The 23448-nt window shown below is 42.7% G+C and overlaps 1 protein-coding gene across 1 annotated transcript in view; it reads right to left on the bottom strand.

The window, feature by feature from the left end:
- Window positions 1-23448, bottom strand: part of gabbr1a (gamma-aminobutyric acid (GABA) B receptor, 1a) — a 442232-nt gene that overhangs the window by 115532 nt on the left and 303252 nt on the right. Inside the window, exon 16 of the mRNA XM_034174198.1 lies at window positions 4219-4369. Within this exon, the coding sequence (XP_034030089.1) occupies window positions 4219-4369 (151 nt within the window). The remainder of the gene's footprint in view (window positions 1-4218; window positions 4370-23448) is intronic.

The raw sequence follows: 23448 nt of genomic DNA, 5'->3' as shown, positions 1-23448 counted from the left end.
GTTCTATTTTCTGGTTTACCGCAGTCTAGCATTAAGGGTCTCCAATTGGTTCAAAATGCTGCAGCCAGACTTTTGACACAAAGCAGAAAGTTCAACCACATTACACCCATTTTGGCATCCCTTCACTGGCTTCCTGTCCCAGTGAGATCAGATTTTAAGCTTCTGCTACTAACCTATAAAATTATTCATGGACTGGCACCTCCCTACCTAGCTGACCTAATTAAACCTTACGTACCGGCCCAGGCTTTACGTTCTCAGGGTGCAGGACTACTTTGTGTCCCAAAGGTGAATAAGAAGTCTGCGGGTCACAGAGCTTTCTTGTTGTGTGGGCCGCCAGAAGAGGAGGTACTGCTGGCCCACCACCAGAGGGCGCCCTGCCTGAAGTGCGGGCTTCAGGCACGAGAGGGCGGAGTCGCCTCACAGGAGCAGCCAGGGTGACAGCTGTCACGCATCACCTGCAACAGCTGTTACCAATCATCTGATCAGCAGGGGAATATCAGCAGGACCACGCCTCCACCTCTTTGCCGAGATATCGTTCTACCTGGAAGGTAACGTGCTCAGCTGACTGGTTAACAGTGATCTTTTGTGACTTTTGTGAGTTGTTTAGCTGACTCCTTTTTCAACGAGTGGTGGAGGTAGTTTTCCTGCCGTGCGGATTCCTGGGTGCAGACGCGCCCACATTTAATTGTTCTTTTGTTCCTCGCCAGCAGTACCAGGTCCGACACGCAAAGGCAGTGGCCACCTGAGAGTTCGGGACTTGGCGGCTCCAGTATTCCCGGGGTCTGGTGGCGGAGGAAATCGTGTGGTTCCGGTTCTGCTTTGGACAGACGTCTCCTATCTTCGAGCCTGCCCACACGACACCTTTTGTGATTTGGCTTTTGTCTATTGTTGTAATCTGATTGTATTTGTTGTGCCCATTCACAACAGTAAAGTGTTGTTATTTGACCTCATCCATTGTCCGTTCATTTGCGCCCCCTGTTGTGGGTCCGTGTACCTACACTTTTCCAACATTTCTCTTATCATGCCCCTGTTCTGTGGAATGATCTCCCTGCGTCAATAAAACAGTCAGATTCTGTGGAGACTTTCAAGTCCAGACTGAAGACGCACTTATTTTCCCTTTCATATGGCTAGCATACTGGTACAGTTTTGTTTTACGCTTTTTACTCTTTTAATTCATTTATTAGTAATTGGAGCGGGCTCAACTTTACCTAAATTCTGGGTCTTTTAGTGAAGTTTAGGGCTAGTGGCCGGCGATCACCTTAGTATTTCTCTGTTTTTCTTGTTGTTTAATGCTGGCAAATTATACAGTATTTTTTGTCTTTCTGATGCCTGATTCTGTTTTTTCTCTCTGTTTAAGGTGCAGCTCCATCCAGAGATGGGAGTTGTATTCATGTTGGCGATCCTCCTGTCCTGTGCACCAGTAGCATTTCTTGTATATTCGTCCGTGAACTGTTCTGTAATTTATGTTTGTAGCATGGCCCAAGCAGAGGATCACCCCTTTGAGTCTGGTCTGCTTGAGGTTTCTTCCTCAGAGGGAGTTTTTCCTTACCACTGTTGCTCTGGGGGTTGGTAAGGTTAGACCTTACCTGTGTGAAGCGCTTTGAGGCAACTCTGTTGTGATTTGGCGCTATATAAAGGAAAATAAATTGAACTGAAATTGAAGATCATGAGATCGATTACCTACTGTGGCCTTTCTGTGTGGAGTTTGCATGTTCTCCCCATGTTTGCGTGGGTTCTCTGCGGCTTTAAATTGTCCGCAGGTGTGCGTGCAGGTGTGAATGTGTTTGTTTGTCTATATGTGGCCCTGTGACAGACTGGCGTCCTGTCCAGGGTGTACCCAGCCACACGCCCTATGACTGCTGGGATATCAACTCCAGCCCCCAGTGACCTCTCATTGGAGTAGGCGGTTGAAGATGAAAGAGTCAGTGAGTGTCCTTCTCAGCTGCTATTCATCCAAACCTATGCAACTTGGTGGTTATAGCTGACCAGTCCTTAATGTTTGACACCCATGTTAGGGAGCTGGCCAGATCTTATTTCTTCCACCTGAGGAACATCACTAAACAGAGATGTGTAGTTTCACATACTGAACATACAGTCTGCTCTGGACTGTCTACAAGCAATTCAAAATGCTGCGGCAAGACAGTCCATAGCAAACAGACCATCCCACATCACCACATCGCTTCACTGGCTCCCTGTCACATACAGGATGCAGTCCTGATCCTCACTTACAGTACAGAGCACAACACAATCATGCCCCTGCTTATGTGTCCGACATCCTACACCCCTACTCAGTAGCTTGGTCGTTCACATCTAATAACCTAAACCCGCACCTGCCTTAAGACTCATAGGGAGCATTTGAGGATGTAATAAACATACTGTAGAATGCCCTCTGTCTAAACAGAAGGTTTGCTGAATCAGTTCACTCATTTAAGAACCAACTGAAGACTCTTTTGTTCAGACAGGTGTTTGGGTAATTTGCATTTTAGTTTGCAGGTTTTTTATTCACAATACATTTGATTGTATTGTGTTTTATGTGTCCTTGCATTTCTATGGTGTTTTATCTTTTTTAATTTGCTTATTTTCAATACTTGTGTTCCTCTTTGTGTTTCATGCAAAGCACTTTTCTATTAAAAGCAATATTTATTTTTTTACTTGCTTACCAAAGCTCCCTGAAGTGAAACCTGCAGCAAGGTGAGGGGTTCTTGTTGCAAGGAGTGTTTATGCTTAACATCATTTTCAATTCACTTTCGTCTTGTATTTCACACATTTTACACACAAGAGAGGGGGAGACAAATCTTGTAAAATAGGAATTTTTTTCCTTTGCTTACAGTGGCCATAATATGCAGCCATTCTCAGGGTTGTGATTACGTACATGATGGATTTATGTAATGTCTGTTTTTTCTCTGCTTAGTCTTTGTTTCACTGCTTTCTCTTGTCTGTCACTTGGGTGCTTAGTGGTGGACGGTTCTCCTTCTGCTTTCCAATCCTTGTTCTGGATCTTTCCTGCACACCTGTCTCCTATTATCTGTTTATCACACCTTGCACTTAAGCCTCTCCTTTCTCTTACCTCCATGCAAGTTTGTTGTGCTTTACGCCTTTGCTTCATAGCACCTTGTTTTGTGTTTTTTTTCAACCTGTTTGCCTTGCTGTGTTTTTTGACTGCCTGCCTGTTTTTCAGACCATACCTATGCCTTATGTCTTTGATACTGCTGCTGTTTTTGAACTGCCTCCTTGTGTATCGAACCCAGATTTGTGAACCGGTAGAACCCTTAAACCGAATCCCGTCTGAGCTAAGCATTTGTGTCCAGCTATTTTGTACCAAAGGTTCTGATAGTCCTATTGATATTACACCTCTGCAACTAACAAAGGTGGCAATGATACTTACTGTGCAAGCAGAGTGTCTATGTGTGGTGAAGCCACAAATTGTGTTAGGTGCATCTAAATGTTGCACACTTTCTACAGCACTGGACAACACTGGACTTTAGACATGGTTTTTGTTGGTTTAAGGCAAATGCTTTTTGGTCATTGACAATATCAGTGCCCAACCACACCTCATTTTGAGACCAACACGGCCACATGAGTGAACATGATATTGTGAGTTAGAGGATGTGGGCGCAAGGCGTAACAAGAGTCATCAGAAGATGACATATCCCCTTGGCACCCACAAATCCGTAATCAACAGGTATTGGGGAATCACCCAAATACACCCTTATGCTAAATATGAATGAAATTGATCAACTGGTTCTTGAGATATCAGGCTAACAAGGGTGGCAATGACAGCATCTTGAATAGCTTGCTGTGAAAATGGAATGCATTTAAGTCGTTTGTGGCATCATTGTTAGTTGCGCCTTATGCCTTCCAAGGTAAATAGGGCAGGTTGATGGTCTAGTGGTTAAGGCATTGGGCTTGAGACCAATGCCTGACTGGAAAATCACTACAGGCCTTTGGGCAAGGTCTTTAATGCCCTATTGTTTCCGGTGTGCAGTGAGCGCCTTGTATGGCAGGACCCTAACATCGGGGTGAATGTGAGGCATTATTTGTAAAGCGCTTTGAGTGTCTGATGCAGATGGAAAAGCGTTATATAAATGCAGTCCATTTACCATTTAAATGGAATGCAGCATAAATAAAGGACTTGCATACTGTATGATATACAGAATTTTTATCAGTGTGGTTCTGAATATATCTGAGTTTGTGTTCATTGATAGTAAGTAAACTGACCGGACATTGTTGTTGTAGATGTTGAAGGTCAGACAGACGATTCCAAGCAGGATCCCAAAGCCAGCGAAGACAGACACAGATGCAAACAGCTTTTGAGACAAAAACCTGTATTCTTCGATAACCACTGTCCGGTCAGCCGGAGGTCCAGCGCCTGGAAGAGTGACAGAAAAACAAATGTGAGTCGAGAGAAAATGTTCCTTGTGAGTAATTTGGGCTACATAAGTTATTATGAAGGACTTTTTAATTACTCTTAACAGGACTCCATCCCTTGAGATACTAAGTTCACCTCTATTTAGCCCTCCAAATAACTTTGACAAGTTAGAAATGGACTGGAGAAAGACAACCCAGATTTGGATTTGTGTCACTTGGCTCTTTAGTGGCAACAATTCACATTTGACCTTAAGAGTTATTTTCATCCAATGACGCCATCAATATCCACATTTGTCTTTGGCCACTTGGTCCTTGACATCATCCTGCATTGTGGTCATGGCGCAATTCTGTAATTTCTGGCTGTATGAATGTAGTTTAGATAAAATGAATTAATGTTGCCTTTTGTTGGCAATGTATATAGTAACAGCCATGAACCATGCGATGTTAAGCTTTATGCACGCTGGACAGTGAAATCTGATATTTTAAACCACTGTTACAGTTTAAACACAAGCAAAAAACATTTTCTATGAAGAATATAAAAATTTTTTGTCGTTCAAGTCAAATATAGGTTTATGTGTGACACTTATTGTGTGAAATTTTGTAGCAAAGCCAACAAATATTGTTAATTAAACTCACTGATTGAAAATGCATATGAAAACACCCAATAAAATGACCCAGAGTGCCACAGTGAAGTCTTGTTTTACTGAGACAATAAAAGCAATTCAAGTTACAGTGATATAAACAGAGAAAGACAGTTGTGCAGCTGAGGCAGCTGCCTGGAGCAGAAACAAATGATTAAAGCTTCAGTATATACAAGGTCTGTCAATAAAGTAACGGTCCTTTTTATTTTTTTCAAAAACTATATGGATTTCATTCATATGTTTTTACGTCAGACATGCTTGAAACCTCGTGCGTATGCGTGAGTTTTTCCACGCCTGTCGGTGACGTCATTCGCCTGTGAGCACTCCTTGGGAAGGAGTGGTCCCGCCCCCTCGTCGGATTTTCATTGTCTGGAAATGGCGGAATGAAAAGGACTTTTTTTCCATCAGAATTTTTTCAGAAGCTGTTAGAGACTGGCACCTAGAAACCATTCGAAAAATTTATCTGGCTTTCGGTGAAAATTTTACAGGCTTCACAGAGAATAAGGTCTGTTACTAAGCTTTAAGGACCCCTTTAAGGACGCTCGGCGCGCCGTGCTCCAAGCTGTGATGACGCGGCACAAGCCACCGGACCATTTCTAAATGGATGGCTCTGTGGATACAAGACCGTCGTGTGCTCTTTCTCTGGTTATCACAAGAGCTGGACATCAGCCATTTTCCGGCAGATTTCACTTTTAACAAGAGATTTTGTCATGGAAAGCCGCGTGGAGGCTTCGCGCATAAAGACTGATTCGCTTTGGAAGCGAGACAAAGGAACACCTCCGTTTCGGCGTGTCAGAGGACAAGTTTGGACATGTCCAGCTCTCCACAATTTCACTGATACTTACTGGACTGGTAAGCAATGAAAGCTGAGATAGACATGTCCAAACTTGTCCTCTGACATGCCGAAACGGAGGTGTTCCTTTGTCTCGCTTCCAAAGCAAATCGGTCTTTACGCGCAAAGCCTCCACACGGCTTTCCATGACAAAATCTCTTGTTAAAAGTGAAATCTGCCGGAAAATGGCTGATGTCCAGCTCTTGTGATAACCAGAGAAAGAGCACATGACGGTCTCGTATCCACAGAGCCATCCGTTTAGAAATGGTCCGGTGGCTTGTGCCGCGTCATCGCAGCTCGGAGCGTGGCGCGCCAAGCCTCCTTAAAGGGGTCCTTAAAGCTGTAGTAACAGTAACAGACCGTAAAATTTTCACCGAAAGCCAGATAAATTTTTCGAATGGTTTCCAGGTGCCAGTCTCTAACAGCTTCTGAAAAAATTCTGATGGAAAAAAAGTCCTTTTCATTCCGCCATTTCCAGACAATGAAAATCCGATGAGGGGGCGGGACCACTCCTTCCCAAGGCGTGCTCACAGGCGAATGACGTCACCGACAGGCGTGGAAAAACTCACGCATGCGCACGAGGGTTCAAGCATGTCTGACGTAAAAACATATGAATGAAATCCATATAGTTTTTGAAAAAAATAAAAAGGACCGTTACTTTATTGACAGACCTCGTACGTTGTAGGATTTTGTGTCTTTTAGCTGTGAGGCCACAGATTGCATTATGATATTGCCAGTCACAATTTTGTTTCGCTTTGTTTTCACTTGCTAGGTGATGGGGATTCATTTTTGTTTGCATTCTCTTGTGTTAAGCAATATGCATCATCCTCCATTTCACAAAAACAAGAGTTCTCAAATTAGTTAGCCTGCAGTAGCAACCAGCAGACCAGCATGGTCTCACACCCAAGTCATCACATTTTGAGGCAAACAGTACATTTTAACCAAATGATAGTGTTGAGTTGAGTACCCCTAATGTGTCACTGTGTATTGTGCAGAGAAGTGCTGACCCTAACTCCAACCATAAGTGTAACCATGACCATAAACATAACACCAATGAATGTTCCACAGTGACACAGAAGTGAAACAGGTCGTTCTGTGTACTGTCAGAGAGAAATGATGCGGCTGTCAAAAAACACATCTCCCCACCTGTCACGAAATGATGCAACAGGGCTCCCGTAAAAGAGCACTGACCAAGCACAAAAATGTGACGAGTTGTGAGTGAGAATGTGTTAAGAAGACACTGTATAGGGGAGCAACCATTTATTCCTCAATTCAGTTCAACTCCATTCAGTTTATTTATTTTTTGCAGGTAAATATACATTCACCCTCTAGAGTCGTCTAACGTAACCATCTAAACGAATGAAGCAGTCCTCCCATCAAAGCCACCAGACTCTGAGTCTCTGTATGTATGTTTCTTGAAAGTGCACACTTCAAACTATATCCGGTTGTTAAGTGTGACGTAACGTATCATGTGATTTTCAACTTCCGGCTCCAAACAAAAAAGGCGCGCTGTCATTAACATTGAGAACTGCACTGAAACAATCTGATCAGGCTGCACTTACACCGTTGCACACGGACAACAGCATTAACATCGCAACATAAAACTTTTTGTATACGAGGTCTATTAGAAAAGAAACCAACAGTTTTATTTTTTTGGTTGTGTTGAGGACATTTTGGTCAAAACACCACCTGGAGTTAGAGAAAAGTACCAACACTGCCTGCAGGTGGCCAACAGTGGGAGGGACACTCCTGTGGGTGAGACCTGTATCCAGTCTGTCTTGTTTTGGACAGGAATTGTTTTTTGAGTTGCCAAATAATTTGTCTGGCATCACACTGTTTTGCAAGTCATTGCACAAAAAATGGCTGAAGCATTTCCTGCATTTTAATGTAAATAGTTGTGTATACACATATTTTTGAAATTTACAATTTATATTTACATTCTAAGTTCTAAAAATGTTTGCTAAACATGTTTGTGGTTTTCACATTAAAAAAAACAAACTTTTTTCGATCCAGATTTTATGTTTTTGTGTGAATTTAGGTTCACTGTGTTAATACAGTATGTCAGAATGAAAGAAAAACTGTAAAATCACACATGTGAGGTTATGTAAAAAAAAATGACACCAAACAAGGCAAAGTAAACATTAGTTTTTAAGTTAAATTATTGTTCGTGCAAGACGTCGGACTTGGGAGGTTTGACAAAGTTGGACGACAGTCAAACGGACCGCTGATGGTACGGGAATTACGCAAATGATGAGGAACCGTCAAGACAGAAAGCAAAACGCAATACAGATGACTTGAAGTTGTCGTCAGGATTCATACAGGAACGAAGCTGGATGACAGTTAAATGATGTCTCTGAAAGTCAACGTCAGTCCAGATTTCATGTTTCGTTTTGGCTTCAGTGTCCTTCATTAGTGCCGTGTGACCGGGCTTTAGATCGATATTCACACCACTGCAGCACTCCTTCTCATTTCTTGTCAATTAACAATAGTGACAACACAATTACTTTCCGATACAGCGTGGAATTCACTTCCAGTAGTCATTTCACTCCCTGGAAATCTGACAGCTGAGCAGGTGTTTCTAATTACCCCAAACACGCAAGCGAGAGGCTCACTAACAGGAAGTCTCGGTTTCAAGATGGCGGTGCATCTTGAAAATTGTCCGTTGGCACACTGGATTTCATGTAAAAAACAAAAGAGGAATTTGTGTGAATTTTGGTTTTCAGCAAATTCATCACTGTAAATCCAAAAGAAGTCTGTGCAACTAAAGTAATGATTACATTTTTTAAATGCATGAGAAAGTCATTTGCATATATGCAGCAAGTGTACATAGATTTCCACTCTGAGTAAAGTACATATTGTACAAATGTACACAGCAGGTTAGCATCAGCATATGAACTCGACCACCTGATTTAAATATTGATACTGCTGCAGCACCAAGAAGTAAAGTGCACATATTCATGATTAAATCTGAATTCCACTAATTCAGCTATTATCATGAAAAAAATGGCAAATTAAGAGTTGGAGCTGCGAGGAAATAACAAGTGTTTAGTTTATGGTAATTTTCCAATTACTCATGGTTGAATAGTTCAAGAATTTCTCTCCAGGGGTTCAACAAAGGATAGACAGATAACACACACACACATATACATATTTCTTTAAACATCTGGATCTGCCTGCATGTTTTTGTGTGTGTGTGTGTGTGTGTGTGACAGTGACAGAGAGCGACAGACTTTCCTTGACTATTGCATGAGTGGTTGTGTTGAGAATACTCTTGTGTATTATGCATGTTAAGAATGCAGACCAGTGTGCTGAATGCAGTGAAGCAGTTACACATGCTCATAACGTGTGTACGTGTGTGTGTCTGGTGGCAGAGTGTGTGCAGCAGTGAGGCAGAGCAGCTGCGTCAGCGCTGCGTGAAGCCGATGTGTCAGATGTCACCCCCCTCCAGGGTCGAAGGCTGTCAAAATGTCCATCACGCTCTGTTTAGATGCTAGTCACAAGCGTTGCATCGTGCCGCTGGTGACTGAAGCATGACGCTATAAACAGAACGGCACACAATTGTTTCTCTCTCCAGTACTCCAATAAGTACCAGTAAATTTAACTTCTGAATCATGTTGTAGTACAATACGCAGCTGTATGCAAATATTATGGTCCCCTTGTGTAAATTATACACTTTTTAAACATGCACGCACATGCACACAAAACACACACACAATCAGGGTTCACTATATAAAACTGTGCTACTTACATGAAGTCAGCTCTCAACAAAATAACTTTAGGAGAGAAATTATAGCTGGCCAAATACTCGCAGAAATACCTATTGGTTACAAAGTATAATCCAAAAGATTAAAATAAATAAATGCAGTGACGACACCCACTGGCCACTTTATTAGGTACGCCTGTCAGCCAATCACATGGCAACTTAATGCATTTAGGCATCTAGACGTGGTGAAGATGACTTGCTGAAATTCACACAGAGTATCTGAATGGCAAAGAAAGGGGATTTAAGTGACTTTGAACATGGCATGGTTGCTGGTGCAACACGGGTTGGTCTGAGTATTTCATAAACTGCTGATCTACTGGAGATTTTCATGTATAACCATCTCTATGGTTTACAGAGAATGGTCCAATAAAGAGAAGATATCCAGTGACCGGAAGTTGTGTGGACGAAAATGCCTTGCAGATGTAAGAGGTCAGAGGAGAATGAGCAGACGAGTTGAATGGGTGACTGTGTAATGCCAAGATGTCAATATGGACCAACATCTCTGAGGAATGTTTCCAACAACTTGTTGAATCTATGCAACAAATACTTAAGGCAATTCTGAAGGCAAAAAGGGGTCCCAGTACTAGCAAGGTGTACCTAATAAATGTGTATATCGTATTAGTCAGAAAGTCAAATCAACATGCAGATCCGAGATGGATCTGTACGAGGGTAGGCTGAAAAGTTCTAAGGCTCCCCATGAAGGAGTAATGCATTTGAGCCTTAGAACTTTTCAGCCTACCCTCGTATGTTGATTTGGCACATTTTATGTTGGATGTCCTTTCGAACACAACTCCATATTACATGAAGAATGGGGAAGGGTGGAAGGACGTGCACTTAACCGCTTAGCAGTGGTGGGCACAGCTAACTAAAAAGTTTGCTTCTATAACTGGTAATCAGCTAACTGAAAAGTTATCTTTTTAAACACTGAACCGAAAAACTGCCTAAAAACTTATCAGAAGCTACAGATAACCGATAACTTTAAATTTTGCCTCCCATACGCTCTCAGCTACTAAGAAGCTGATTTTGAGTTTAAACACGGCCAAAGCTTCTAACAGAATCAAAGGCGATCACAAACCCAAACAGCCAATGAGCCAGCACTTCTGTCTTTGTGTGCGCTGGCCCCTGCTGTAGGAAAGCATCATTTATCTTGGCAGGATACAGTGGTCCCGCGATGAGGCAGAGATCTTGAAATGGAAAGCAGGCTTGAATTATGGTTTTGCTTTAAAAATAAAATTATTCCAGATAGAATAACTACATTAATGAAAACTTTTAAAATGTACAAAGTGACATATAACACATATCTGTTAATTTTAAGATAATGCACTAATTCTGAAGATTTGAACATTAACACACAGATCCCCAAAGGGGATTATGGGTAACTAAGCCTGCGCTCATACTGATTGGTTGATTCATTCATTCTATGTAAAAACCAACACAAGTGAATCAATGTAACATGTTGGTGTTTACAAATAAATGTGCTTTGTAAAATATGTATTTTTTTTCATTTGTATAAAAAAAGAAAGAAATTTTCAAGATCCCGCTCGACAGCACCTGAGCGCATGCGTGATGACTTCACAACTCTATCCGGTTAGGGAGACAAGGTTTCTTTCAATAACAAGAACTGTCAAAAAACTTTCTCGTGTGTTGGATTTGTGTGGCGATAGGAATCGCCTTTTGAATGCTTGAATAACGATGTCAGTCGCACAAAGAAATCAAATAATAGTGAAAACATGTTCAGTGCGGTGTCATAACGCATCAATCAGTCGCTCCCTGCAGCATCATAACATCAAGCCTTGTTCACATGGCAAGATAATTAGGCTGATATCGGATCCGATTCCCCTTCCGACAATCTTAAGGACGCCCCGACAATCGTGATGACGCTAAATATAATCTTATCAGATATTCCTGCCGTGTGTGGTTTGTAAGAGTGCTCTGATCTGCTCCGAAGGACATGAGGAGCTAAATGTGACATGCAGCCAATAAGAAAGCAAGATGCTTGACCTGGGAATGTTCGTGTGTGAAATCTGTTTGTGTGTGTTGTTTTTACCGTGTGGCTCACACCACTACTGTACAACTAAACCTGTCAGATCTATGATTTATTTTTATCTCCACGTGTGGGGTCTCTCAGGTTCTGGAAACCTACAGATAATTTTAAAATGCTGAGGTTGACAACACTGTGATATAACCGGTCGCCAGTAGATGGAAGTGTTCTATGCATTTTGGCGGCGGTTATATCACACGGCCTAAATCACAATTTCGGCTTTAGGAAAAGCAATCTGGGCTTCTTCTGGCATTTTTACATAAAGCAAACACAATAACATTGTCTATAAACCCAGAGAATATATTCACAAGAGTTTTAGGCACAATATACAAAGAGTTTAATGCTGTTGTCCGTGTGAAGCCTGATCAGAGTGTCTCAGATGCATTTCTCCTGTCGTGAACTTTTACCCATAATGCACTGCGCACACACCATGTCCACACTAAAACCTTCAAAATTAGTGCATTACTTTAAAACTAAAACATATCTCTGATATTTTCACTTTATAAAACTTCAGAAGTGACGTTAATTTAAATGACTTGTCCGAAATTAGTTTGGTTAAAATTCTAACCATAAGTTAAAACTATATGCCTCTGGATGACTTGGGTGCTATTACCAGCGTATTACTATGGGGTCAAAAGAAATGAGTTTTTTTTTTCTTTTCTTTTCTATGATCAGTTCTCCTTTGCCTGCAGAGATGATAGAGCAGTTTATTGTGGAACCAACTCTTCTCTGTTTGTAGAGGATAAAACTGCGCATCGACTACAAAAAACTACATCTGCAAAAATGTTAGTGGTCTAAAAATTATCGGACCAAAACTTATTGGAAGATAATTTGTTATGTGTCGGACGCAGCTCGGAGAACCGACCAGCGTTTGAAGGACCCAGTATGAAATAAGCAGAGCACGGTACAAAGGCTAACTGAATTTAATACATAACAGTGATAATATAATAACAAAAAGGTGCGGCCTGGCGTGGTGCGCTCCCAGCAGCGCTAACGGTCCGGAGCCAGAAGCTGTTTCGGACCTAAGGACCCCGCCGACACCCCCCAGGTGGCCGCAACAACCGAGTCTGTGAAAGAAGGAACCATTATGTGAGTCCACACTCTACACACAGAACACTTAAAGGTGTACAAACAGCAAACACTTCCTGGCTTGATTACTGATCAGCTTCCCAACCTGCAGGCATGGAACATCCAGTTCACAAAACTCCACTGCAGTGGAAGCTGATACATGACTAACAAACAGCTCAATACAATAAGGTGTGAGGGACACCACATTTACTGACTGTATAACTGTTAGTCACAAAATCTAACGTACCTCAGGAAGTGTGCTGACGAGCGTGAAACCTCACCCCCTCCTCTTTCACAGACTGTGCATCAAACCTGGACGTTCTCAGCATCCGCTGCTGATGAGATGGCTCCCGAGACGACGATCTCACCCGTCTGGTCACAAGGTCGAGTCTCTGGCAAATACACACTGTGCACTCCAGTCTTAAATGCCAACATGTTCCAATCCATCCAGATGCACCACAGCTGTGAGTCCTGACGAGTCGCAGGTGATCAGGGTGAGGTCCTGACAGCCTCAGCAACACAGCCACTCAGTCCCAAACGCACACCACCTGGGAGGAAAACCAAAAGACAGAAACAAACCGGCAGCCAGGCCCCCCCAGCCATATAACAGTACCCCACCCTCACGGGAAGCCTCCCGGCGACCACACACACCTGGCCCAGGAGAAACACCCCCCTCCAGGGACCATGGCTGGAAACCGTGTCTGCGTTCATCCTCCAACAGACTGGTTGAACTGGCTGCATCTTTGCCCTTGTTTCTGACAGTCTCTTAGCACAGGTGTGGCCAGGAGTTCCTACACCTGTGCGGTCAGCCTTTATCCAAACATGTGTAATTAGTCATAAAACAAAACACAAACAACCAAAACACCCCCCCCCTCCCCAGGGGACCGTCCCATCAAACCCCAGGGAAGGGGAGAAAGGAAAAACAACCCAAACCCAAGCCTACAAACAAAAATACTAAAACACACCCCCCCCCCCCCCAAAGGACCGTTCCATCAAACCCCAGGGAAGGGGAGAAAAGAAAAACAACCCAAACTTGAGCTCACAAACAAAAATGCCAAAATACCCCCCCTCCCCCCCCCCCAGAGGACCGTTCCATCAAACCCCAGGGAAGGGGAGAAAAGAAAAACCCAAACTTGAGCTCACAAACAAAAATGCCAAAATACCCCCCCTCCTCCCCCCAAACGACACGTAGGGACCAACACCCCCCAGAGGGCCTCCCGCCAGCTCCAGGAGTAATAACCACGGCCGAGGTCCCTCTGGGATCCAACGTCACCCACGGGGACTACCAGCGCCTCCCAGAGGACCACTCGTCAACCCCAGGAGACGCCTCCCCTCATGACCAATGGACCCAGCCCCGGCCGTCCACGGCTAGATGGACCCACAGCCCTTTCCCCCCCCAGAGGACACCACAGTCAAACCCTGAGGGCGGAAACTGGGGGGGGGGAAACAAAAAGATACCCCAAACCCCCCCCCTCCCCTCCCGGGTGCAGAGGCTACCTGGGAAACGCCCAGCACAACCCAACTGCACCCCTCCAGCAATGCCGACACCACGGCACACCCGGCTGGAGTCAGAGGAGAAGAGAGGGCATAACAAAAACAAAGAGAAAAAACAACCCAAGTACCACCCCATCACCCCCCAGGGGACCGTTCCATCTAACCCTGGGGATGTGAAACAAAAAGAAATAAAAGAAAAAACAAACAGACCAACACACAGTTGTTTGGGTCCCTTTTTTGTTTTTTGTTTTTTTTTGTTCTTTTTCAGACAGGCTGCAGGGTCACAACCCCAGACAAATAGTGGACAACAAAAAATAAAATCCCACACAAAAACCAACTCAAAAAACACCCACACAAAATGAACTAACACAAAACAAATCAGTGAGTTATACCATCAAGCTCAACCAAATGGAACACACCTGTTCCTACTCAAGAGCTTGACGGTAACGTGATTCAGTCACCACAAGGGGGAGCCAAAGTGCTAAAAATGAAAAAACCCCTTTGGTGACAGAAAAAACAAACGAGCTGCTTTTATGTGCGCAGCTGAGTGCAACACACAACCAAAATGTGCTCAACTAAATAACGCCGGAGCTGATACAACAGACGCAGTAGTTACCTTTATCCTGGGAAACGGGGCTACGACTGTAACACAGGAAGCCCAGCGACCCGTGCTAACAGAGCTCCGCCGTGCGCGTGAACCCATTACAAACGCACTCTTGCAGCTCCCGTTTAAACCTCTTATCCGGTCGGAGCTTGACGCGAAGCCGTCGCCAGTCACACTCCACCACGACCCACGGATAAGGCACAACACAGGAACACGGCTGCAAGAGAGCACAAATCAGTATCCAGTAATGGGTCTCAAACACGCACCTTCCGGGCGGAGAGCCCCGCAACTAATCCGGATAACCACTGAACGTCTGCTGCCGCCTTCCCGGCGCGTTACCGTCTCTGCTACCGCTGGGTCCGTGATGTTTGGCCAGAGACTACTGTTATGTGTCGGACGCAGCTCGGAGAACCGACCAGCGTTTGAAGGACCCAGTATGAAATAAGCAGAGCACGGTACAAAGGCTAACTGAATTTAATACATAACAGTGATAATATAATAACAAAAAGGTGCGGCCTGGCGTGGTGCGCTCCCAGCAGCGCTAACGGTCCGGAGCCAGAAGCTGTTTCGGACCTAAGGACCCCGCCGACACCCCCCAGGTGGCCGCAACAACCGAGTCTGTGAAAGAAGGAACCATTATGTGAGTCCACACTCTACACACAGAACACTTAAAGGTGTACAAACAGCAAACACTTCCTGGCTTGATTACTGATCAGCTTCCCAACCTGCAGGCATGGAACATCCAGTTCACAAACTCCACTGCAGTGGAAGCTGATACATGACTAACAAACAGCTCAATACAATAAGGTGTGAGGGACACCACATTTACTGACTGTATAACTGTTAGTCACAAAATCTAACGTACCTCAGGAAGTGTGCTGACGAGCGTGAAACCTCACCCCGTCCTCTTTCACAGACTGTGCATCAAACCTGGACGTTCTCAGCATCCGCTGCTGATGAGATGGCTCCCGAGACGACGATCTCACCCGTCTGGTCACAAGGTCGAGTCTCTGGCAAATACACACTGTGCACTCCAGTCTTAAATGCCAACATGTTCCAATCCATCCAGATGCACCACAGCTGTGAGTCCTGACGAGTCGCAGGTGATCAGGGTGAGGTCCTGACAGCCTCAGCAACACAGCCACTCAGTCCCAAACGCACGCCACCTGGGAGGAAAACCAAAAGACAGAAACAAACCGGCAGCCAGGCCCCCCCAGCCATATAACAATAATTGGTCCAATGATGGTTTTCAAAGTTACGTGAAAAGCTAATCCAAAAATGAAAACATTATCCAATTACTCATGGTTGAATAGTTCAAGAACTTCTCTCCAGGGGTTCAACAAAGGATGGACAGATAACACACATGAGTGTGTTATCTGCCACCACCACAGGCAAGGGTGCCACCACCCTTGCCCGTATTATATCAGTCAGAACTGCTTGCAAAATACTCTGGAAATACTGGTCATAGGTGCTGTAATTTTTTTTTTTTTTTTGCAGGAAAACAGCAGTTAATGTCATGACCTTTGAGCGTAAAGCCCAGTTATCACACATTAAAGGTGTGGTTGCTTTGAGTGAGAGTTGGTGTGCTGTCACTGTGGTCAGTCAGTATACAAATAATGAATGTTTATGAGATCAATGGTATGAATATTTCATGAGGTGAAAGCTGGAACATACCATTCAACGAGGCCTCGTTGAATGGTATGTTCCAGCTTTCACTGGTTCAAATATTCATTCCATTGAAAGAATGTAAAAACATTCATTATTTGTTTTATATAACGGCTAAGATAGATCCTTAACATTTAAAATTTTATTAATTTATAAACAGCAGAAAAGGGACTTACATTTTGGTGTTCCACTGCTGCTAAAGTCCAAATTGTAACGTGTAGTCCGGTGATGCTGTGCACTGACTTCGGACTTCCATAAAAAAAAAAGACTATGTAGTTCCTCAGTCCAGCCAAAAATCACGTCAGCTTTTCATCTGAACAGCTCTTCATGCATCCAGACAGCTTACAGTGGAGTGGATTGTGTGTGTGTGTGTGTGTGTGTGTGTCTGTGTGTGTTACAAGAATTAGCACCGTCAGATAGCTCAATCAAATCGTTGTCTCGCTAGTGTCTCGCACTCACACAACTGGGTCGCCGCTTGTGCGCACGTGTACTACAAAAAAAAATGACTGCACATCCTCAGTGCAGCGAAAAAAAAAAAATCACGCCAGTAATTAGTCCAGCTTTTCAATCTAAATTCCTGCTAACAGTCTCCAGACACCACAGTGGATTTGTTTTGTGTATGCGCGCGTGCATGTGTTGTGTGTGTGTATGTGTGTGCGTGCACGTGCATGTGTGGGTGCTTGCGTGTGTGTGTGTGTGTGTGTGTGTGCAGAGTGCAATGGTACCTAATGTATGGAACCAAATTTGCACTCTAAATGGAAGCAAACTGCACTCTAAATGCAATGCAACACAAATGGGGTGAATAATCCATGTCATCACCAATCAAATGACAAGGATCCACTCAGCCGTTATATAAAAGCTGCTTGCTGCAGCTGCTGTGAAGGCCTGTCTTACTTTTGTTTTGTTTTTTACATTTTATTACAAATATCTGCAATAACTTGGCTTGTTGTGTGGTTAATTTTCTGAACGGATAATGTAAGATGTTTGCGTGCTGGTATTTGCATTGAGAGAAATTATCTTGTTTGATCATTGTGTTTTTAGCAGCTACAGGAAGCTTCATCACAATAAGTCGTTAATCCCTAATAACTGAGGAAATGAGTGTGTCATAATTCTTAATGCCAACAACAAAGTAAAGCCATTATGAGAACCTCTGCTCAGGCCCCGAGAATATGATTTAATATACACCCAAAATGAGGCTACATTTTAGAGTAGCAGCTATCGTTAGCTTGAGGATGAGGATGTGAGTGATTATTTTTAAAGGACGTGGCACAGTTTTTAACGTCCTAGTTAGCAAGATAACATAAAGGTAGTCATGATTGTAAGTCTCTCTGCACACATGTGCTAGTAATTAGTGGTCACTGATATATTTTATTCCTCTCACTCTGAGAGGTAGCTGGTGCATTTCCGGAAAACATCTCACTCGGCAGTTCTTAGCATTTTTCAGTGTGTGACGCACATTTTACAATAAGCAGAAACATCTCGATGACTGACAGACAGAGGAAAATGAACATGCTCTGTCTGAAAATGAAGCTTCTGAGTTTTCATTCGAAAGTGATGGCTCGTTTTTACAGACAGGAGACGATGCACTTCACCCTGAAACCGAAACTCTTAACTTTTTCAGTGTCAGATTTTGGAACCTAAAGTGTGGTGGTGTGCTGTTTGTATGGATGTTGTTTACTGAATCTGTGGACATGGATGTGGGGACATCTGACACTGTTTTTAACAGACTTCCTGTCACGGAGATGGATTTGTTACATTAGAAAAAGTCAGAATACATTATTTCCAGGAGTTAATGGATGTTACTTTACGTGTCACAATTGTGAGAGAACTAAAGGCGGAGCTGCAGTCGATGATTGCGCATGGGGGCTTTGATCGTGTGGAGTTTATATTTGAAAATAAATCTACCTCTTGGTGAGTCTGGCATGTTCAGGATTTTACCCTTTGTGTTTTGTGGCAATTTATTTATTTTTTTTTTACTTTGAGTGTGAATTTGGAGCTGGAATGTGTGTGTGTGTGTGTGTGTGTGCGACTGATGAGAGGCTCCCACCGCTGCGAACGTCTCCACGTTTTCTCCCTGGCAGCAGATGTATTTTTCTTCACATTTTATTGATAACAACACTCATAATTAATTGTGCATAAAACAGATCCCGGAGCAGAGATTGTTACTGACAGGTTGTATTTATGGCTCATGGTCGCAGGTGCACTGAATCTTCTCAGGGGTGCTGCTTTACCGTGACTACATCAAAATGAAGAGTTTTCACTTCAAAATGAGTCATCATAACACGACATCACACTTACGTAAACTTTGGAGTTAATATGTACCTGTTAGGCATGTGGAGATTAATCAATACAAATCGGTATCCAGATACAAACGTGCGTGATGCGAGTGCATCGATTCATTCAGTGTTCATCGATTCAATTGAATCATGTTGCATCTCTCACTACCTGCTTGCATCGATTTTTTCGGAGGCACAATGAACGCACCACGGATGGTTCGGAACACCGGAGCGGCCATTGCTTTTGAGGGTGTTTATGGAGAAAATGATTATTTCTCTACGTGGATTGCAGACTGCAGCAAGTCTGCGTCAAGCAACAAATTTCGACCAGCTGTTCGCTAGTTTTCAGAAGTGGAAAGTCCACTGTTGTGAGCATCAGCCGTTGCGTAAAATGAAGTTGTCCATCAGGTAAAGGAAATAATAATAATAATAATAATAATAATAATGACATAAATATCCTCTATTTTGTGGGACTAAGTGCACAGCTCTGCCACCCAAAGCCAAGGTATCAAACTAGGGATAGTCTGCTGGAGAAGCAAGCCCACTAACTGCCTGCACCACCACACTGTCATTTACAGAGAGACATGAGTTTTTTCAGAACAATAAGTAACAACTGCATTTACATTGAACAGAAATTATTAGTTTAACAACAGCATGATAATGTAAATTTACCAGAAAAATGCTGTTTGATTTACTAGTTTACAATATACATTTTTCAGCTTTCTGCTGCAAAATTTACAGGTTCTTCTGTAAAGTTATTGACCTATTTTATATTGTTTTACAGAATTATACTGCCAAACACAGCTGTTTTTTTTGTTGTTGTTTTTACTGTAAAAACAAATTACTTTTTTTTTTACAGTGTAATTAAAATGTTCCTTCAATGGAACAGAAAACAAAATCCCAATTAAGATTTGGTGGAACAGATCTTATAGTTACAGCCACAGTGGTGTGTGCATGTGTCAACCTGGAGATACCCGTATGCATAACAAAAAAGCGTGTCAAATTCAGCATTATCCAATCACACCAAAGTCAGGTGTATGCATGCAGACATTTAGTGGTTAGCGCTGTTGCCTCACAACAAGAAGGTCATGGGTTTGATTCCCACCTGTGGCCTCTCTGTGGAGTTTGCATGTTCTCCTCGTGTTTGCATGGGTTTCCTCCCACATTTAAAGACATGCAGGTTAGGTGAATTGGAAACTTTATGTAGGGAAAAGAGTCACAGGACGAATATAATAATGTTTTGGAATATTGAAAATTATTGCTTGTGGATACTTCTACCTCGGGGCACCACCTAGTTCAAAGGATAGGTCCTTGTAATTTAAGCATTCATTAATTGATTAGTCTCAATTTAATTAATCAGTCTCAGTTTCTAAAGGATAAGCTCCGCAGGTCAGATCCGACACCCTCTGTAAAACCATACAAAAATCACAGACAACTTCACACGAAGTTATGATATTTATTTAACCATGGCTGGAGTTAAATAACAGGACATATCACAGTAATTAATTTAATGATTACAACCGTCAATGAGCAATGATTATATGATGTTCTGATAGTTTGGTTTCGTAGCGGGAGTTTTAGGAGTAAGATTCGTCCTAATTGAATAGGTAATTTACTTTGGTATTTGTTAACCTGAGAGAAGATTAATGATTTTGAATAGAGTTAAATAAAGCCACTCTTGTTTATCTGACAACATAGCCCGGTCTTACTTTGCGCAGTGCAGCGGGTCTCCGTGAGGTCCGATGCTGGAATCGTCTGGTTCAGTCGACACCCTGTCCGCCACACAGCTTCGTCAGGGACCATGACAAAGAGGCTCTGCCGGTTCGACCCGCTCGGTCTCGTCAGTGGCGGGGATGATTTCTGTTATTGTGCTATGGTTTCGCGGCGGCAGTTCAAGTCGCTGTTGAACGTCTCAGCTGACCTGGATGTTTTTCTCTGCAGCGCTGTGGAATCTGGCTTGTCAGAATAAAGGTTTGAGCGTCTTTATTCTCTATCAAAAATCAAAAATTCGTCTTTCGTCGTCGTCTTTTTGGAAGCTTGGTCGAATCAGAATTCAATGCAAAAATAGCTGACTTTAGAAGAAAAATGTTCGCGAAAGGAATTTGGAGTTTGAAGAAGAAAAAGGTTTTAATTTGAAAAAGGAAGTTAAATGTTCCAGAGCGTTTAACTTGACAAAGGTTGCAAAAGTTATCTGTCGGAAAAATAAAGTAAATTCTTGTCGGTACGCCAAACAAGAATGAGTCTTAAGTAGCACGTGGCTTTAGACAAAGGGTCATAAATCTTGACGGCCAAGGCAGTGTCTTTAAACCCAAGGAAAAGAAGAGAGAAAAGCATAAGAGCAAGAGAGGAGCGTAAGAGAGCGAATTCCCGGGTGCGAGCTCTTTTAAAGGTTTAATAAGCTCCACCCCCAAGAATTCTGGGTAACGTAGTTTCTGGAGTTTCCTTTGTCTAGTTTTCTATATATAAATCAGTGTGGTTCCAACATTCCGCTTTGAAACCAAACCAAGTCCTGCAGAATAAATCTTGTAACTGGTTTACCTGGAATTATATACCACACACACACACATATATATAAGAACACACTAAGTAAACATTCCCCAATGAACAGAGTATAACACATCAAATATAATACTTTCATGCATAAATAGAAAAGAGTGACATGTTTTCTTTTCTCTTTTTTTTTCTTTGTTCTTTTGCTACAACAATACAATGGAATTTGCTTTTTAAAATGAGGTTAGGAGTTTGGAGTCTTGCAGGAAATCAATCCTGTCCTTCCCAAATCGTCCCACAGGGGTCACTCTTGTTCCATGGTTAGATTTGATATTTATCTAGCAGAGCTGTGAAAGGGGTGCTGAGTTGCGTCTGGTTTTGGGAATTGATAAGAATTCACAGCTACTTGTGGAATGCACTTTGGGGGAGTTTTAAATCCTGAATATGGTGGGTTTTGTTGACAGATCCAAGCTGTGCATGGCTTAAAGTGTCTCCTCTTTGACACCTGGAGATATACCAGGCCCTGCAATATGGAGCTTATCTTTCTTTGAAGAAAACCCAATGGCCTCATCTTAAAGCAAGCTTAAGATGATGGCTGTTTGATCACCGCTTTCCGCTACATTTATCATTTTCAAGGTCTCCCTTGCAAAAGACATCTCGATCTCAATGGGCAAATAATTAAATTAAATTTGAACAAAAGAAATATCATAGCTAATAACTAGAAAAATGCAGAATTAGTTGAACTCACAAATAAGGTGGATAAGTTTGAAGTTCTGTCATGAGAAGGCGACGAGGAGGAGGCCAAACCTAAACATCACCGATCAGTTTTAACTGATGGGAAGATGATTATGTTACTGCACATTTCCCTTTTCAAAACTCCCTGAAAGATTGTCCAGCTATGACCACTACCAGCTGTCACACTCAGAACACCAACCTTTCCAGTGCTGTACTGCTACAGCAACTCTACAAGGTGAGAATTATCATTTCTGAAGCTGGTAAAGTACATTTGACAGGCTGTCAGTGCACACTTGTGTGAGATACTAAAAATATTTGTAGGAACATCAATGATATTAGTGCTTGGAGGAGGTCTGTTGTTTTGAGAATAATTAAACTACCTAGATGTGTGTAGGTGATGTCTGTATGTGTGGTACGTGCAGGTACCACAAGTTGAGGTGCTATGCACTACAGCCCTAATCGTGATAAGGGCTAGTGCTGCCAGTCATCGATATATAGTGGACCACCATGCATTACGCTCCCTGCCGGTCCTCTAAATATTGCTCCCCAGAAAACTTTCACTGGCTGCCGATCCGCTATATTTAGTGTTGGGAGGGTACCCCCAGAACTGGCATTATGACCAATGAATGACAAGGATTAGTTGAAGGCTAGTCCACATGTGTACGTCAGACATACTTCTGGGTCTAATGCTCATTTTGCATTGGTTAGATAAGTCTCTCCCCCAATATAGGGGGATTGTCCGACCATGTGAGTGGGAACAGAGAAAGCAATTGAATCATGGCAGCAACAACAGACACTGTTGTTGATGAAGACAGCATAATTGGCAATGTTGAAACAAGGAATAGCGAATTATTCAGGGAAATCTTTATGAAGGAGGATTCCGATGGTGATTTGCTGGGTTTCAAGTCAGATGATGACAAACTGGAGCCTCCAGAACTCGAAGATGTATACTGGGCGAATGGCATTTTGGAGCCAAAAAGTCTGTAGTTCACGAGAGGCTCATGGAGAGGAGAGGTGCTGGAGACGAGGGCACCAGTTCTCCAGTTTTCGTTCAGGATCATCTGATTCCGAATCCCCAACAGCCCTTTTCAGGGGCTCCCAGATCCACACGACAGAATTGTAAAGTCCTTGCAAATTATATACTTGGTTGAATAATGACATCACTCATACAACCCCATTTCTAGTGAAGTTGGGACGTTGTGTAAAATGTAAATAGAAACAGAATACAAGGATTTGCAAATCCTCTTCAACCTATATTCAATTGAATGCACCACAAAGACAAGATATTTAATGTTCAAACTGATAAACTTTATTATTTTTGTGTAAATATTTGCTCATTTTGAAATAGATGCCTACAACACGTTTCAAAAAAGCTGGGACAGTGGTACAGTGGGGCAAAAAAGTATTTAGTCAGCCCTGAATTGTGCAAGTTCTCCTACTTAAAAAGATGAGAGAGGTTTGTAATTTTCAA

Source organism: Thalassophryne amazonica, chromosome 7, assembly GCF_902500255.1.
Source record: "Thalassophryne amazonica chromosome 7, fThaAma1.1, whole genome shotgun sequence".
Classification (NCBI taxonomy): domain Eukaryota; kingdom Metazoa; phylum Chordata; class Actinopteri; order Batrachoidiformes; family Batrachoididae; genus Thalassophryne; species Thalassophryne amazonica.
This window is presented reverse-complemented; position numbering and strand designations above follow the sequence as displayed.